Consider the following 15,338-nt stretch of genomic DNA (forward strand, 5'->3'; position numbering starts at 1 on the left):
CAAAGCACACAAAATGCCACTCGCACACATTTGTATACTCGCCCAATATAAATACGCATCCATACACAAACGCAGCCACGCGAATACATCCCACACACACACACACATCTCATATTGATGATCGATCATAATAATGATAAAAACAAATGAATTTCATACATGAAATGATGAAAAAAGGAGGGAGAATTTTTTGAATAATTTCTACTATACATTTAACTGTAAGTTCTAAGAAATTTGTAAAGAATTTTTGGACGAAATATTGGATAAAATATATATTATAAAATATAAAAAAAAACCCTTCCTTAGCGTCTTCATTTTTAGCATAAGCTTGATCGTGAAGTATAAGATATTAATGTATGTTTAAATTGGGGTGCCATCCGTCCCGGATTACAACAAAAAGAGACAAAATTGGGCAGTAAACCTTTTTTTTAAAAAGCCTGGATTGATTAAAATTAAAGATATTCGTCGCCATTATTAAGTCAACATTTGACATTCATTTTCTTCGTTACGTTAAGAAATTCCGTGCGTTTTCCGTGTTGATATCTTATCCGATCGTGATTGCCAAGAACCAAACAAAGAATTGAAACACATTTGTTACAGTTTTTTAGTCCTTTTTTGAGTCCCATTTCTTTATCATTTGAGTTTTTTTTTTCCATAAATACAAAATGTAACCAAATGTTTACAACAAATAATTTTGCTTTGTTTTGTTTTGTTTGGAGTAACAAAGTGTTACAAAAAAAAAAAAAAAAATAATAATAATATTTGTATATCAAGCTAAGTTTTAAGCTACTAAACTTATAGTAACAAAATGTTACAACAAAAATAAGAAAAACTTACTACAAAAGCTCCAACGAAAGCTTAAAAAGCAAATCAAAAAGAAAAATAAAAAAAAAATATAATTAAAGTGAATAATTGTGCGTCTTTTCCAAATCTAAACTACAAAATCCTACAAAGTATACTAAAATGTATTCAATAAATTAAAGAATTAAATTTTCCGTTGCGCAACGTAAATCAAGAAAAATATATATGTATAGACGTAACTAACTAAGCTATATAGGATCTAGATTCTAGTTCAAGGTGAAACCAAAAAATTGTTTCCAAATCTCAAGGAGAAACTCTCAAAAATTGATGATTTAAGCTGATCAACAGCTGACAAAAAAACGATGCTTATGCAAATGTAATTGCTGCTGCTTCCTACGATGTTCGGGAGCATTGCGAAACATAAATACGGCCGCAAATAGAACGTATATGGTCGAGAGCAGGATGAGCATTGGAAATGAGAAAACTATATGAGCCATTAGGATTTTTGGTTGATGCTCCAAGGCCACAGGCGTTGAAATGTAGTCCCCTGAAATGAGAGCCAATGAGTTCAAATTTCTTCTGGCATTAATCCATATACTTACCATTCCAATTCTTGAAATCACAGCGAGTACCGTAGTAATCATCGGGACACTCACAGTAATTGAGTGTATGATTGCTAACCGGTAGACGAAAACAACGACCACCATTGAGACAATAACTTGTGTTGTAGTCCTCAACACAGGGAAGCATATTGAAATCAACAGATACTTGATCCTTGCCCCTGGGCAAATCTGTGGAAACTGTAACCGTATCCCTTACTGGTTCATTTGTGCTTTGACCTGTTGGTGATGTGGTGGTGACAGGAGTGGAAGGGGGTGGTTCATCACTTGGTGTCACTGTAATGGTCGGCTTCGTTGACGTTTGTGTTCTTGAACTGGTGCTTGTCGTGGTTGTCTTTTCAGTTGTTGTCGAAGGGTTTTCGTCAGTTATAAGGTCCAATCCTGGCTCCCAAGTACTACTGGCCGCCATCTCAAGCGTCAATGGTGGACCCCTAGAAGGGTCAGTTTCAATTTCCAGTTCCAATGGTTCTATTTGTTCTGTTTCTGGGTCCGATTCTTGATCCGGATCGGGTTCCAGATTGGTATCTTCTTCCTGGAGTTGTTCATCAAGCTTTTGCTGCAACTCCATTTGATTGACCAACTGGACCACATGCTCCTCGATCTGCTGTTGCAATTGATGGGCATGCTCATGCAGATGATTGTGAAAATTATGCTGATGCTGCACAATTTTCAGCGTATGTTCTCGCAACAATAAAATTCGGCTCGAACAACAATCTGAAAAGTTTTTGGATTCATATGAAAAGGAAGTGTATTTCGATTATTTTATTTTAAACTTATTTGCTGTTACTTGCGAAAAGAAATAGTGCACCGAATTCTGCACAAATACATCATTAAATGGTAGAATTAAAAAAATTAAATAATCAAATGAGAATTTTTTTTTTTTTAAATCAAATCACTGATCAATGAGATCATTATTATGAAAAAGTTTACTTTATAAAAGTTTAACTGTAGTTTGAATTAAAAATAAATTACGCTTAAACTTATGTTTTCAGAATTTCGAAAAGTAATTTGAACAAGGATTCTGTTTGTTTATACATAGGTGTTTTGATTTCGCTTGTTTTTGGTGAATTTATTTTTAGTTCCTGTCTGTCTGGCAGCCTATTTGTCTATCTCTAGCATATGGCAACTCTAATACTGTGCGGGTGGCGGAGGGGGTAGTGAACTGTTCTTGTATTGGATCTCACCTGTGACTGCGACAATTGTTGAGAGCACGAAAATTATTTTGATTACTTGCATACATTGAATTCGCATCATAGAAGAAGAAATTTACGTCAATAAAATGTTTTCAAAGGTGATTGGGATTGGCCCTTTGGGAATTTTGAGTGTTTTTGAAATTGTTTGATTTATTAAGGATCAAATGGCGGCGTGTTGGCCGCGTATGGATAATGTCGTGGCCAGAGAGGCAAAAACAACATATTAACTTTATACATTTGCATTTCAGAATAAGCTTTGTTTTCAACTGCAAAACAAAAATAGAATATTTTAGCACATTTTCATGTCACACACACACGAAATCGGAAATATATACATATATTATGTACATATGTATGCATACATATGTATGTATTTGTATGTATATATTTTTATATAGTACTCGCGCAAAAACGCACTGGAGCAATCGAAATATTTCTGTACATTATATATGAATCATTTTTTGAATCTGTTTCTTTTTCGAAAATCAAATATATATATTTGGGGCCAAAAACAAATGTCGCGACGCTCGTAGCGAGCTGTGCGGGTGAATTTTCTTCAATGATTTTGATTTTTATGTGTTGTTGCGCGAACGTTGGAAAAGAGACTGAGAAAAAACAAGAAGAAGAAGCCAAGAAGCACAGTCCATACACACATACACATCACTGTAGTAGAAGGTGAATATAATGAATGATATAGTACAATATAAAGAGAGACAAAATTAAAAAGAGAGTAGGACAGTTACTGGGGTTTTTTATGGTTATCATATGCATCCAATCGGAGGGGAACGGGAGTCAAGACCGAATTCACCGATAAATGCCGCCTGGTTTTTATAGTTTCGAAAATAATTAACAATTAACAAAATGCTACAAATTTTAGATTAGTGAAATAAATATAAATATAGTGGAAATCCACTTATGAGCTACAAGTTCTATTCACAAATTGTCCTAGTTTAATTTAAAAATTGTTGCATGCTTTTAGGGTTATGATGAATAATACGGTAATAATTTCTTTTGACTTATTTAAAGATTTATTTTGTTTGGATTTCTCATATTAAAAATTAATTTTGTACACAATCACACATATTAAAAAAAGAATTAATTTATTAATTACGATTAATTAAATGTACGAGTACAAAGACATAATTCGATATCTACTAATATCCCAGAGAAATTTGAACTGTATGCGCGGGGGTAAAGGCGATTTTTCATTTCGGGGAAGGGGAGTACCTAGTGAATCTACGTTTGTGGCTCCATAGAAGCCAATACACCAAGATGACCATTACCAAGGAAATCCAACTCAGAACATTGCACAATTACACGAGCAACATCCTGCGGCTGCAATAAGATATCGCAATTGGCAGCTGCCTGAGGTAACAGGATTGTGTCCATATGTTGGTTCTGCTGTTGTAATTTGGTGGCCACCGATCGACGCACTAGTTTTTCCACAAACATTCGCAGGACATGCGAGAGCAGAATGAGAGATAGGGATTGCGATACACCAGGCACGGGTTGCTCCGTATCCAAATGAATGTTTATGTTTTTACACATCTCCGTGACTAGTTCGGCAGCTGTCTCTAGATGTGTTGGTGGAGGCAGATGAAGGAAATGGCTCTGATTATGATTTGTCTGATATTTCTGGGGCGGTCGGGCTTTTTGTACATGAACAGAATTAGTAGCCGATTCGGTTGTTGTCGCCTCGACATCAATTAGTTCCTGATCTTCTCGCCGAGAGAATGTCACATGAGGCCATTGTTTGCTTATCCAGTTTTCTACACACCGATTGGAGCTAAAACTGCAAAATGCAAGAGAGTGTGAGCTGGGCTCCTCATTTAATTGTTCCTGGACGCGCTGTGACAATTGCCGACGACTGTCAGAAGGAGGGGCTGTTTCCAAATTCCCTTTGGTCATTGTTTTTAAAGGCGGCGTGTAACCATGCAATCGGGCAAAGCTGACAATTTCCCGTATGCTCCAGTAAATCTCTCGACCACTCGCATTGATCTGCTGCAATTTTAAATGCTGCTTCAGGCACTGCAGCAGAGACCGGGCCCGCAAATATTCGTAGCAACGTTGTCGCAGGGCTGACTGTTCCTTGAAAGCTTTCGTGGTAGCCACCATGAAGGGATAGTGATCGTTGTGTTCGTCACAAACCAAGGGCAAACGACGCAAAAGAAATTCAATAGCATATCGCATACTTTGAAATTGAAGGCCAGCAAAAAGTTGCTCTAAACGCTGATGAGGTGTAAGCGAAGCGGACGAATGATTATTGACCATTGTGGGACTAGGCTGGTGTGTGTCCTCCTCTGCATTAGCACTCATATTGGCGTAACCATGATCGTGTTGGATGCACTGCATCAAATGCCACCTCCGGGCAGTTGGCTTCAAAAGACTTAATTGAGGCTTTAATAGCGACTGCTGTTTTACAGCCTGCTTCAGTTTGCTCTGCTGGGGATCAATAATGTAGAGCTTGCCAGCCTTCTGGAATACCACATTCTTTTTCTTAGTCTGACCATTGCCCAGGATTTGTAAATGATTGGGTTGCCTTGGGCTCCCATTTACTGGCAGATGCACAATTGAGGGAGTGGGATGATTTGGTGTTTTTGTCTTTTTTGGACTGCTTAACTTGAGGGTTTCGGTAACCAAAACTGTGGGCTGTAATTCCTCAATATTATCAATATCACTTATATCGCCAGCAAAGAGATTATCGTCCAGTTCCTCCTTGTTTTGTGTAATGGATATGGTGCGGGGCTTAGATGAATCATCAAATGGTGAGTTTATATTAAGAGCAGGTGGAGCTGCTGGTACTGGTGGGGGGACAGGCTTCAGGTAGCGTCGGTAATCCTTCTGCTTTCAGCCACACTTCAATAATCGTCTCTGCTCCCATGGTATGCAAGCCGCACTTGGTTTTATCCAACACGATTGTATGCATCAGTTGTATGGGTTTCTGTTGTAGTTTCTCTTGGAAATACAATTGAATCCGCATGGGAAACTCACCCCAGCCTCGACGAGACAACTGAAAGGGAGGCTTGTGCACATCCACAATGTCATTTGGCCGATATGTGTGATGCAAATGGAACCGAACTTTTCTAATGTATGCCTCCAAAGGCTGCGACAAATTCTTACCCTGCAAGTAGACTAGCCATTTATAGGCCAACGATTCCTGGCCTATATACTTGGAGGTGTTGCCAACCACAAAAATGAATTTGTTTTTGTTATTTAGACGAGAGGCATTCAGTTCCAGCTGCTGTTGCTGCCGCTCATATGCCTGCCGACTAGTACAAGGCTGTTCATCTGGATCCGTCTCCAGTTTGATGGGTTGCCCTTCCTGCCTTGAATGATCCGTGACTATACCTTGTTGCTTGATTTTCTGTTGCCGACGACGTTCTGCCCTTCGGTGAGCTGGATTACGTAGCTTAATGCTTTGCTTGGCCACGACAGCAGCATTACGTTCCGGTGGATGACTTGGCTGAGGCTGCAACGGACGTTTGCCCACGATTTTCTTTATGGCAGGATGAAGTGGCATTTGAGGACCAGAGGAGCCTTCGTCTCCAAATAAGGAATCCTTGCCCCTCACCTTTACTACATCGGCGGCATTAAGCGTCACTTGTTGCTTGCGATAATATTCGGTTACTACCTGGTATCGTAGCTTGTCCAGCAGCTGTCGTGCCTGTTGTAAACGCCCATCGATTTCGGCCAACTGTTGCTCCTTTTGCGACAGCTCCCGTTGAAATTCTGTGCGTATAAGCTCACAAATGCGCTGCAATTGCGTAGCTCTAAGCTCAGGGTTCGGCTCAATAACATCTGGAGCCACTGGTGTCTCTTTTTGCTCCTTCTTCTCCAGCACTTTGATACGCTTCTGCTCCTTGCCGCCGCCCAACTGTGTGTCATGTTGTTGCTGGTGGTAGTCGGGATCATGGTATTCGCTGTGCTTGCGCTTTCTTGGCGTCTCTGTTGTTGACACCACCAGATCCATGTGCTGCGTGCACTACGCTTTATTGTGTTGTCGTAGCTTGCACGCACAAGCCCAGTGTTTGTTGTATCACCTCAGGCGGAAACAAAACAGCTTAAAGTCTCGTCTAAACTGTTTTTGGTACATTTATGTTTGCTTTTTGGTAGAACAATTACCAAAAATATATAAACAAATTCTGCTGAAAGGCGCAAAGGTTTTGTTTTTGGCCAGTGTTGCCAGATGCAAATACAGGCTTGTGTTAATATTGCCAGATGTTCAGAAATGAGAACTAGATCGATAACAAACCGATAACGATACCGTTGCTCCGATACCCATAACGAATAGCCATTTACACCGATAATTTTTTTGACTTTTGTTCGCGCCGGGGTATCTGACAGAAAATCTCTGTCCTACATATGTGAACCATGTCGCTTTGAACTTTCCACGTAGCAAAAGAGGCACATGCTTTACTTGTACACTAATTTATCTGACATTATGTTATGCCTTACAATGTTTTGAGAGTATTTACAAAATCTTTGGCTAACTTAAGCATTGATTTGGCACAAAGAATAAAGTCTAAGTTAATGAAATACAAGCATCAACATATAAAGCGATCTTTTATTTTTGGCGTACAAAGAGAAATCAATATATGTACATATGTATGAATGCAAAGTGTGGAGTATCCTTCCAACTTAATTAGTCTAACTGGGTTTTTTTTTAGATATTACGACGGCCGATCGTCTTGTAAAATAAATTGAACTTTTCTATAAATTCCGTTCCACCAGCATGGGGACAGTCATCCCAAGTTGTTACCAAAAAGGCCATATCAGAAGAACCACTAGAGCCTTGGATTTCCCCTGGAAAAAAAAACAAAAAAGTGAAGTATGTACATATATTTCGGGAATGCATACATACATATGGTATAAGATTGTAAGTTTAGGTCTGCGATTAGGGCACGTACCTGTAACCATATCCTTAACCTCCCACTCAGCATCATAACGATGATATAGAAACTCCAAGAACTCATTTAACTGTGTGATGCTAAGCTTTCCGGCTATTTTGTGTTGAGCAAGTATATCGTCATCTTTCAATATGCATGTTTGACTTAGCATGCGGTAAGTGTTGTCCCTTATCTTACTTAAATCCAGAAGATATTGGTCCATTGACGCATACAAATTTTCCAAGCGCAGTGTTAGCGCGCTAAAACGTTGTTCCAGAACAAGCAATTTCTTTGCTCTGCTTTCCATATTCCATAGATCTTTATTGGTCGCCACACTTAATTGCGCCGACGCAATTTTTCTCAGTGCAATGCGACCTCTTTGGATGGTGCGCTCCCACGAGTAATTGTCAGTTTTTATAGTAGAGATCATTTGAGACAGTTCCTGTTTTGACCTGTAATTTTTCTTAATTTGCTTAGAATTCATGACTGCGTTAAGTTTGAGACCAGTGTTGAAAAACAATCCATTACGATCGTCTTCACGAGAGTTTGAATTTCAAAGATAATTATTGGGCCTAGTAGCATACTTACCTTGAAACTACGTACATATTTAATTCTTATTAAAATTATTAAACCTTTTCGGAACGTAATTCTGACGTTTTTTCTTTGGTGTTGAACTAGGCAGAACAATGCCAGTGCTGTAAAGCAACAGATGGGGAGAAGTGACTAGTCTTTTTTATAGATGGCGCGCCAAAATATGTATACAGTGGTGGTCACGAAAATAAGACGTTTATATTACGGACTTTACATTTGCTTTTCTCGACTCCCAAAGTAACTCAGTGCAGACATTCTTTCAGTCATTTGTTGGTTATTGAATTCAGATTACGAGCCACAATTACGATCGTCTTGGCAGTTGCGGGAAGTCCATGGTGGCGCGCTGTTTAAGGAGTGGAAAACGTACATGGAAACATTTGCCCCAAATGTGCAACAGAGGTTAGCTTTGCTTTTGTATGCCAAGACCTGGAAGGGTATTAAAACTTCGGCATAGCCGAACTTAGCTGATTAAATTGTCGATATATCGACCATCGATATATCGAAAAACTAAAGTTCCATCCCTGGCTCTCCAGCTCCCGGTAAAACTAAAACACAACAAAATGGTTGAACGAATTGAAGATTTAAATTTGCCAAATGCCGTAATTACACATTGCATTTCGCGTTGCTCTAGATCTTAATCCATTAACCCTCTTTGTAGGTAATTACACGGCTCATCAAAGATGCTCTTCCCGACGGCGCAAGTGTAAGCAAAGAAGCCCGCGCATCCATAGCACGAGCCGCCTCGGTTTTTGCCATTTTTGTGACTTCAACATCAACCGCTCTGGCACATAAGCAAAATCATAAGACCATTACGGCAAAGGATATTTTGGAAACCCTTAGCAAATTGGACTTCGAGAGTTTTATTCCGTCGCTGTCCCAGGACCTGGAGGCGTATCGCAAAATGGTCAAAGACAAAAAGGAAAGTAAGGCCAGCAAAAAGGATGTCAACATTCCCAGCAATGCTGAAGATGCAACAAAAGCCACTAACAACGAAAGTGCCAATGAATGAAGTGGAAATCTGTTTTTATATTATTTTGTTTACGTATATATTTTATTTATGTAAGTGAGTTTCGAAATAATTTTAACACACCTTTCATACATATTATAAGAATAAAACGTATGTACTTCTTTCAAATCGAATCCCCTAATGCAAATGTAGCAAAAGGTAGAAGGCCGGTGGATCACCCGACCGTGCTGAAGTTCGTATACTCTTTACAAGTTTTCTTGTTACTCATTTGCTATTTGTAAAAGTCATGGTGGTCAGATCAAATGAACACGGCTATATGAACTCATCTCGTCCTGCTGTTCAAGATTATACATATACTCTTTTTGCAAGGGTATCCAAATGCTTCAGGAAATCTTTGGAAACTAGTCAACACTTGCTAACCAATTCTTGATTGTTTTCCAACACTTTAGCCGGTTTGTTGTTATTCGCGAGTTCCGAACTCTCAATTTTGTTTGCATGGCTTGTGCATGATTTTTGCAATTATTTCGAGAGCTCTTCAGTTATTTTTACATTTTCAATATGGGAGTAACCGGACTTTGGAAGCTTATTGAGCCCTGCGGCAAGCCTGTCCCAGTGGAGACCTTAGAGGGTAAAATTCTGGCTGTCGGTGAGTTATTTTTCTGAATTTGCATTCACTTGCGAAATTAAATGTTATTTGGTATTGCAGATATATCAATATGGCTGCATCAGGTAGTCAAGGGGTTTCAGGATAACAAGGGCTCCGCCCTGAGCAATGCCCATCTGCTGGGATTGTTCCACCGTCTGTGTAAATTGCTTTATTACCGGGTCCGACCAGTCTTCATCTTTGACGGTTGTGTGCCTCAGCTGAAACGAGATACCATTGCGCGTCGTCAGCAACAGCGAAATAAGCTCAGCAATGAAGCAGATCGCATACAAGCACTGCTACTTCAATCTCTGGCCAAGGAAAAAGTCGTTCAGCAGGCTCTGGGCGCCAGTGCCGAACAATTGCTTTTAAAGTCGCCGGCTAAACGTCCGCCTGCTAGTAAATCTAAGAACGATGAAGATGACATATTCAAATTACCAGATCTACCTGTTGCTGCATCTGCAGGAGCTGCCATGGATGATAGTAGCGATCAGGATTTGGATGATACTAGTGCCAGTGCAACATCGGACAGCTCCTTCGATGAATCTACTGCTCGGCGTACTTATGATTCTAGTTTGCAAGCAATTGATGTGAAAAGCCAGCATTTTCGTAACCTGCCTGCTGATGTGCGTCACGAAATCCTCACAGATATCAAAGAGACGCGCAAACAATCCTCTTGGGGTCGTCTACATGAGCTACCAGCCCGTAGCGATGATTTCAGTTCGTTTCAAATGAAACGGCTACTAAAAAAGACGTGCTGTCCAGGAGAGTCTGGAGAAGGCCGAGGAAGAAATGGGAGGCCATACTCTAACCTACACGGAATTGTGTAACTTCTTTAATGAAGAGGGTATAGTGACACCAACGGCCATTGAGCAAAGCACCAGACAAATTAGCTCTGATGAACATACGCGCTTTTTACTAGTCAGAGATCTTAAAAAGAAGGCGCTAGAAAGTGCAGAGATAAAGACAGAGACTAAATGTGAAACTATTAAGGAAGAAGCGCCTGTCGCTGACATTGACGATGAGAAGCCAAGCACTTCAAGGCACGTGGTGGAGGCGGAAGAAAAAAAACCAATTGACCAACTTGGGACTGAATACGATGAGGATTATGCCAAAGCAATTGCTCTGTCCCTTGAGGAGACTTCCATAGTGTACAACGAAAAGGACTATGCATATAATTCGGATCAGGACTTACGTCTCAATCGTGAACAAAGCAAACAGTTGCGTCATGCAGCCAAGGGTCCAGCCAGAGCCTACATGATTGAATATGGCGGCATGAACGACGAAGAAGTGGGTAATATAATGGAAACTACCCAATTTAATAACACACAATCCCTGGAGCGACATTTTGAAGAAAGTCAAAAAGAGGCTTTAAAGGAATTAAATAAGAATTCAGCATCCCATGTGGAGGAGATTGTGGACAGTGATACGGATTCCGACTTGGAAGAAGTTCAAGTTGATAATAACCTGGAAATTCGTGTAGATGTTAATACAACTTTAAAGCCTGCTGACGATATATTTTCCGATGTTTTCGATAAAAGTGATAATGATGATGGTTTCATTGAGGTACCAAATGATCCTAAAGTAGAATCCTCAAAAGAAACTGCAGAAGCAAATTTAACTGAAGAAACGGAATCCCTTAAAGGGACTTCAAAAACGAAATTAACTGATAATGAAGAGTTCTTGAAAGAATCGAAAGAAGCAGAGTTAACTGATACTGAAATAATTGATGTAAAAGACAGAGAAGAGCAGGATCTTCTTGATAAAACTGAGAACAAACCTCAAACATCGAACATAAATTCTATACTTGCGGATCTTAAAAAACAAACCGAAGAAGTCAAAAATATTAAGTTAGACAGTTCTTCAGAAGAAAAACTGAAAAATGGATTAAGTTCAATTCTGGATGATTTAAAAAAGCAAACCCATGATGTTAAAAGTATTAAACTCGAACAAATTAAACTAAGTGATGGCAACATTATAGAATTATCCTCCGACGATGAGACAAAGCCATCAAAAGTTGATGAGATAATCGAGTTAGGTGATGATAATCAGAGTAAACGTATTTCACCAAATAAAACGCCAAGTAAAAATAAATCAATAACTGATTATTTTGAAACAAGTTATGTGGTGAAACGGACGCCCGATAAGTCACCATTAAATGATGTAACTCCACCAGGGACACCAAAAGTGCCGAAACCATTCTATAGAAAACGCACCCCCAAATCTGGACAAAAACGTTCAGCCGAAGAGTCTAGCGATGATGGTTTAACACCTAATAAGATATCCAGCAAAGCAGCAAAATCACTTTTCGAGCAAGGAGATCAAGAATCAGAACTAATGCCGAAACCCCTTGATCCAGAAGTAAGTACAAAACTTACAAACAGTACGATTTCTAATTCTTTTTTTTTCAGGATCTTATTAAAGATGCGGCTGATGCTTTAAAATCACAAAAAACATCCGAGGAACTACAGACAATGGCCAATAGTTTGGCACAGGAACGTAAGCAACTAGAATTGGAAAGAAATCGTCAAGATCGTATGGGTATGTCGATAAGTCAACGCATGAGCATTGATTGCCAAGAATTGCTGCGGCTCTTTGGCATTCCGTATATTGTTGCGCCCATGGAAGCAGAAGCACAATGTGCCTTTCTAAATGCCACCGAACTGACGAATGGAACCATCACTGATGATAGTGATATTTGGTTATTTGGAGGACGGACTGTCTATAAGAATTTCTTTGCGCAAAACAAACACGTCTTGGAGTTTCGATCAGAGCAAATTGAACAGACGTTCAATTGTAATCGCGGAAAACTAATACAATTGGCTTGTTTGGTGGGAAGCGATTATACTACAGGTATGATGGAAATTACAATCATCTTGATAAAGACTTATTATTGGTGATTTATTAAGGAATACACGGCATTGGAGCAGTGACAGCATTGGAAATTCTTGCCTCATTCTCGACTGCTACGACTGTTCCAGCTACTCATTCGATTTGCAATCAAACAGTTCTTGAGACATTGACTAGATTTCGAGACTGGTGGCAAGCGCACAAAAATTCGAATCTCCCGCCAGGCAGTTCTGCTCGTCTCTCATTGCGGAAAAAACTGAAAAACATTGAACTGCACGAAGGTTTTCCAAGCACGGCAGTCGTGGAGGCATATCTAGATCCCAAAGTAGATGATAACCGAGAGGCCTTCACGTGGGGAACACCAGATGTGGACTCTATAAGGGAGTTTGCCCGTAAATCTTTTGGCTGGACCACAAGTAAAACAGATGATATTCTTATGCCGGTCATAAAGAAAATCAATGATAAAAAAATACAGGGCTCCATACGTAATTATTTTACGGCTAAGAGCGCCCTCCGAGTACAGCAACCTCAAGTCAGTAAACGTGTCCAAACTGCAATCGATAAGATGTCTGGCAAACTGGATGTTGAAACTCCGGAAAAACCAAAGAAAGCCACTCGTGCGAGACGCACCAAAGCAGTTAACAAGGAGTCTAATGATGTCGAGGTAGATCCGAAATTAACACGTCCAAAACGTGGCAAGCGGAAATCGACAACCACAACTGAAGCAGCTACAATAGAGGAGGGAGTCAATACTGAAAATCCTTCAACGTCCCAGTCATCGTCCATTAAACCCAGCAAATGTCCAAGAATTCCAAACTCTTCAGAAGTTATACCCCAACGGGAGAGGGATTTGGAACAAATGCGTCTTAATAAGGCAAAGGCAGCAGAACTTTTTAAAAAGGCGGCTAAAAATTAATCATTTTGCATCCAAAATATAATTTGCTATTAAACATTTGTTTTCATCTATTATTTGTACAATTTGTATATAAGATAAAGTTATCATTGAAATGTACTTCATTTCATTTGCATGAAATTTTTTGTTTATAAGAAAAAAATTAAAGAAAAAAATATCCCTACAATTATGAAATCAAAAAGAAAACAAATTGGATTGGTTTTTTACACCCATTGCAATACAAAAGGTCGTAAATGCTTTAAAAAACGAACAACAAAACGAAATCTCTTAATTAAAACCCTAAAAAATCTTTTACTGGATTTACAATTGAAATACCAAACAACAATATTTGGAGAACAAATGAAGTTAATGAGGCAAAACAGGGTACACGAGTTGCTAAAATATGTGAAAACCTTGAAACGTCAGATTCGAAAAGTGGACCAAGAGCAGCTCAAGGAATATCGAAACGATAGAAAATTGGAGAAATTGTTTGTAAAACTTGGAGGCATTGAAAAATATTTACAGCGCTACAATTCTCAGCTTAATAAGGGTATACAGCAGGGAGAAGCACAAACTGCAAGTCGATTGACATATGGAAACAATTCATTTAAAAGTGTTGAGAAACCCCATGAAGAAACAGTCAAAACTTTGGTACATTTTATAGGTGAAAACTCTAGGCGAAATGTGGCTAAACAAAATGTAGAAAATATTCCATCGGCTATAGTGCTAGCCCAGCGTCATGAAATGAAAAGGGATAATTCCATTAAAAGTCTGAAAACCGAAAATGCATCTTCAAAAAGTTTAAAACCCAGAAATTTGTCGCTAAGACGTTTAAAAACCAAAAACTCTTTCGAAAAATTATTATTAGGTTTCCTACGCAAATTTGAAAAACCTAAAACGACAAAGCCGGTGGAGTCATTGGCGAAAAATAAATCGAATGGAGCAGAAATTGATAAATATGTAAAACGCCAAGGACCTATTTCGACAAAGCTCGTATACAAATGGCCAGTAAGTATTTCGGCTGTGGTTTTGGCCAAGACCACACGCTCAAATTCGCGCCGTAGGGCTTTTTGGCAGCTTCGCCAAATATCACCCTCAGAAAATAATTCGCATTATCAGATCAGAGAACAACTCTTCAAGATGGCGGTTCAAAAGAAGCAAATAAATTTACACGATTATGGATCTGTAAGTGCCTCGCAAATCCTTAAGCGAAGGAAAATTAAACACAGGGATCAATTGATGGAACTATCGTCAAATCAGTTTACACCTCATTATGAGAAAAGTCCTTTGAGCCAGATAGACGATGTGTTTGACGACCTAATTGAAAAGAATAATGAGTGGCAAGAATATATGCGTGATCTGGAGAGGTCTCAGGATATTATCAAGCCGTATTTGCAGAAACATTATTTGCAAAATGTGCGAACTGTCTTACAGAATCAAGTCCATCAAATCACTCAGCAAAGTGCTAACATCCCGTATGAGCCTTTGGAAGGAGAAGAAACTAGGACCAGACCTTTGTCTTGGTCAGCATTTGGCCGGAATGCCCTGAAAAAGAATTCACTTAATAGTTTGGGTTCTACCGCTTCAAAAAATGAAACCCAAATAGACCGAAAATTATATTGCAGCAATACTCTCGAGATGCATAGACGTTTCTTTACCAAGCAATTAATGAAATTACGTAACGGATTTCTCACCAAGAACATAAAACATCTTTATAAATTGATAATGAACAGGGAATTGCCCATCAGGCAGGAGGATCGTGATTTGCTTAATGAATACGCCCTTGATCCGCAACATTATAATGTACTGATAATGGCCATAGAACCAATTTTACCCCAGCCACAAAGTAAAGCAAAGATGGCACTGATCGAAGAGAATTTCAATTATATAAAGGA

At 39.2% G+C, this 15,338-nt stretch overlaps 4 protein-coding genes across 4 annotated transcripts; 2 read left to right on the forward strand and 2 right to left on the reverse strand.

The window, feature by feature from the left end:
* Positions 1 to 590: 590 nt before the first annotated feature.
* On the reverse strand, positions 591 to 3,209 carry grk (gurken). The gene is made up of 4 exons (XM_068295658.1): positions 3,057 to 3,209; positions 2,606 to 2,880; positions 1,404 to 2,135; positions 591 to 1,348 (listed from the first exon to the last, which is right to left on the reverse strand). The coding sequence occupies exons 2-4, from the start codon at positions 2,673 to 2,675 to the stop codon at positions 1,143 to 1,145; spliced, it is 1,008 nt and encodes a 335-aa protein (XP_068151759.1). The 5' UTR covers positions 2,676 to 2,880; positions 3,057 to 3,209; the 3' UTR covers positions 591 to 1,142.
* Positions 3,210 to 3,697: 488 nt separating this feature from the next.
* Positions 3,698 to 6,793, reverse strand: D12 (YEATS domain containing 2 homolog D12). Its single transcript, XM_068295489.1, is given in 2 exon segments — positions 3,698 to 5,435; positions 5,437 to 6,793. Coding segments are annotated over 2 exon segments (2,733 nt in total). The 5' UTR covers positions 6,585 to 6,793; the 3' UTR covers positions 3,698 to 3,850.
* Positions 6,794 to 8,582: 1,789 nt separating this feature from the next.
* Positions 8,583 to 9,231, forward strand: Chrac-14 (DNA polymerase epsilon subunit 3 Chrac-14). The gene is made up of 2 exons (XM_068295252.1): positions 8,583 to 8,690; positions 8,750 to 9,231. The coding sequence occupies exons 1-2, from the start codon at positions 8,652 to 8,654 to the stop codon at positions 9,098 to 9,100; spliced, it is 390 nt and encodes a 129-aa protein (XP_068151353.1). The 5' UTR covers positions 8,583 to 8,651; the 3' UTR covers positions 9,101 to 9,231.
* Positions 9,232 to 9,514: 283 nt separating this feature from the next.
* mus201 (rad2 superfamily protein mus201) lies at positions 9,515 to 14,445 on the forward strand. The gene is given in 5 exon segments (XM_068295734.1): positions 9,515 to 9,704; positions 9,765 to 10,447; positions 10,449 to 12,062; positions 12,113 to 12,554; positions 12,611 to 14,445. Coding segments are annotated over 5 exon segments (3,684 nt in total). The 5' UTR covers positions 9,515 to 9,616; the 3' UTR covers positions 13,468 to 14,445.
* Positions 14,446 to 15,338: the final 893 nt, after the last annotated feature.

This window comes from Drosophila tropicalis, unplaced genomic scaffold (genome assembly GCF_018151085.1).
Source record: "Drosophila tropicalis isolate 14030-0801.00 unplaced genomic scaffold, ASM1815108v1 contig_845, whole genome shotgun sequence".
NCBI lineage: Eukaryota > Metazoa > Arthropoda > Insecta > Diptera > Drosophilidae > Drosophila > Drosophila tropicalis.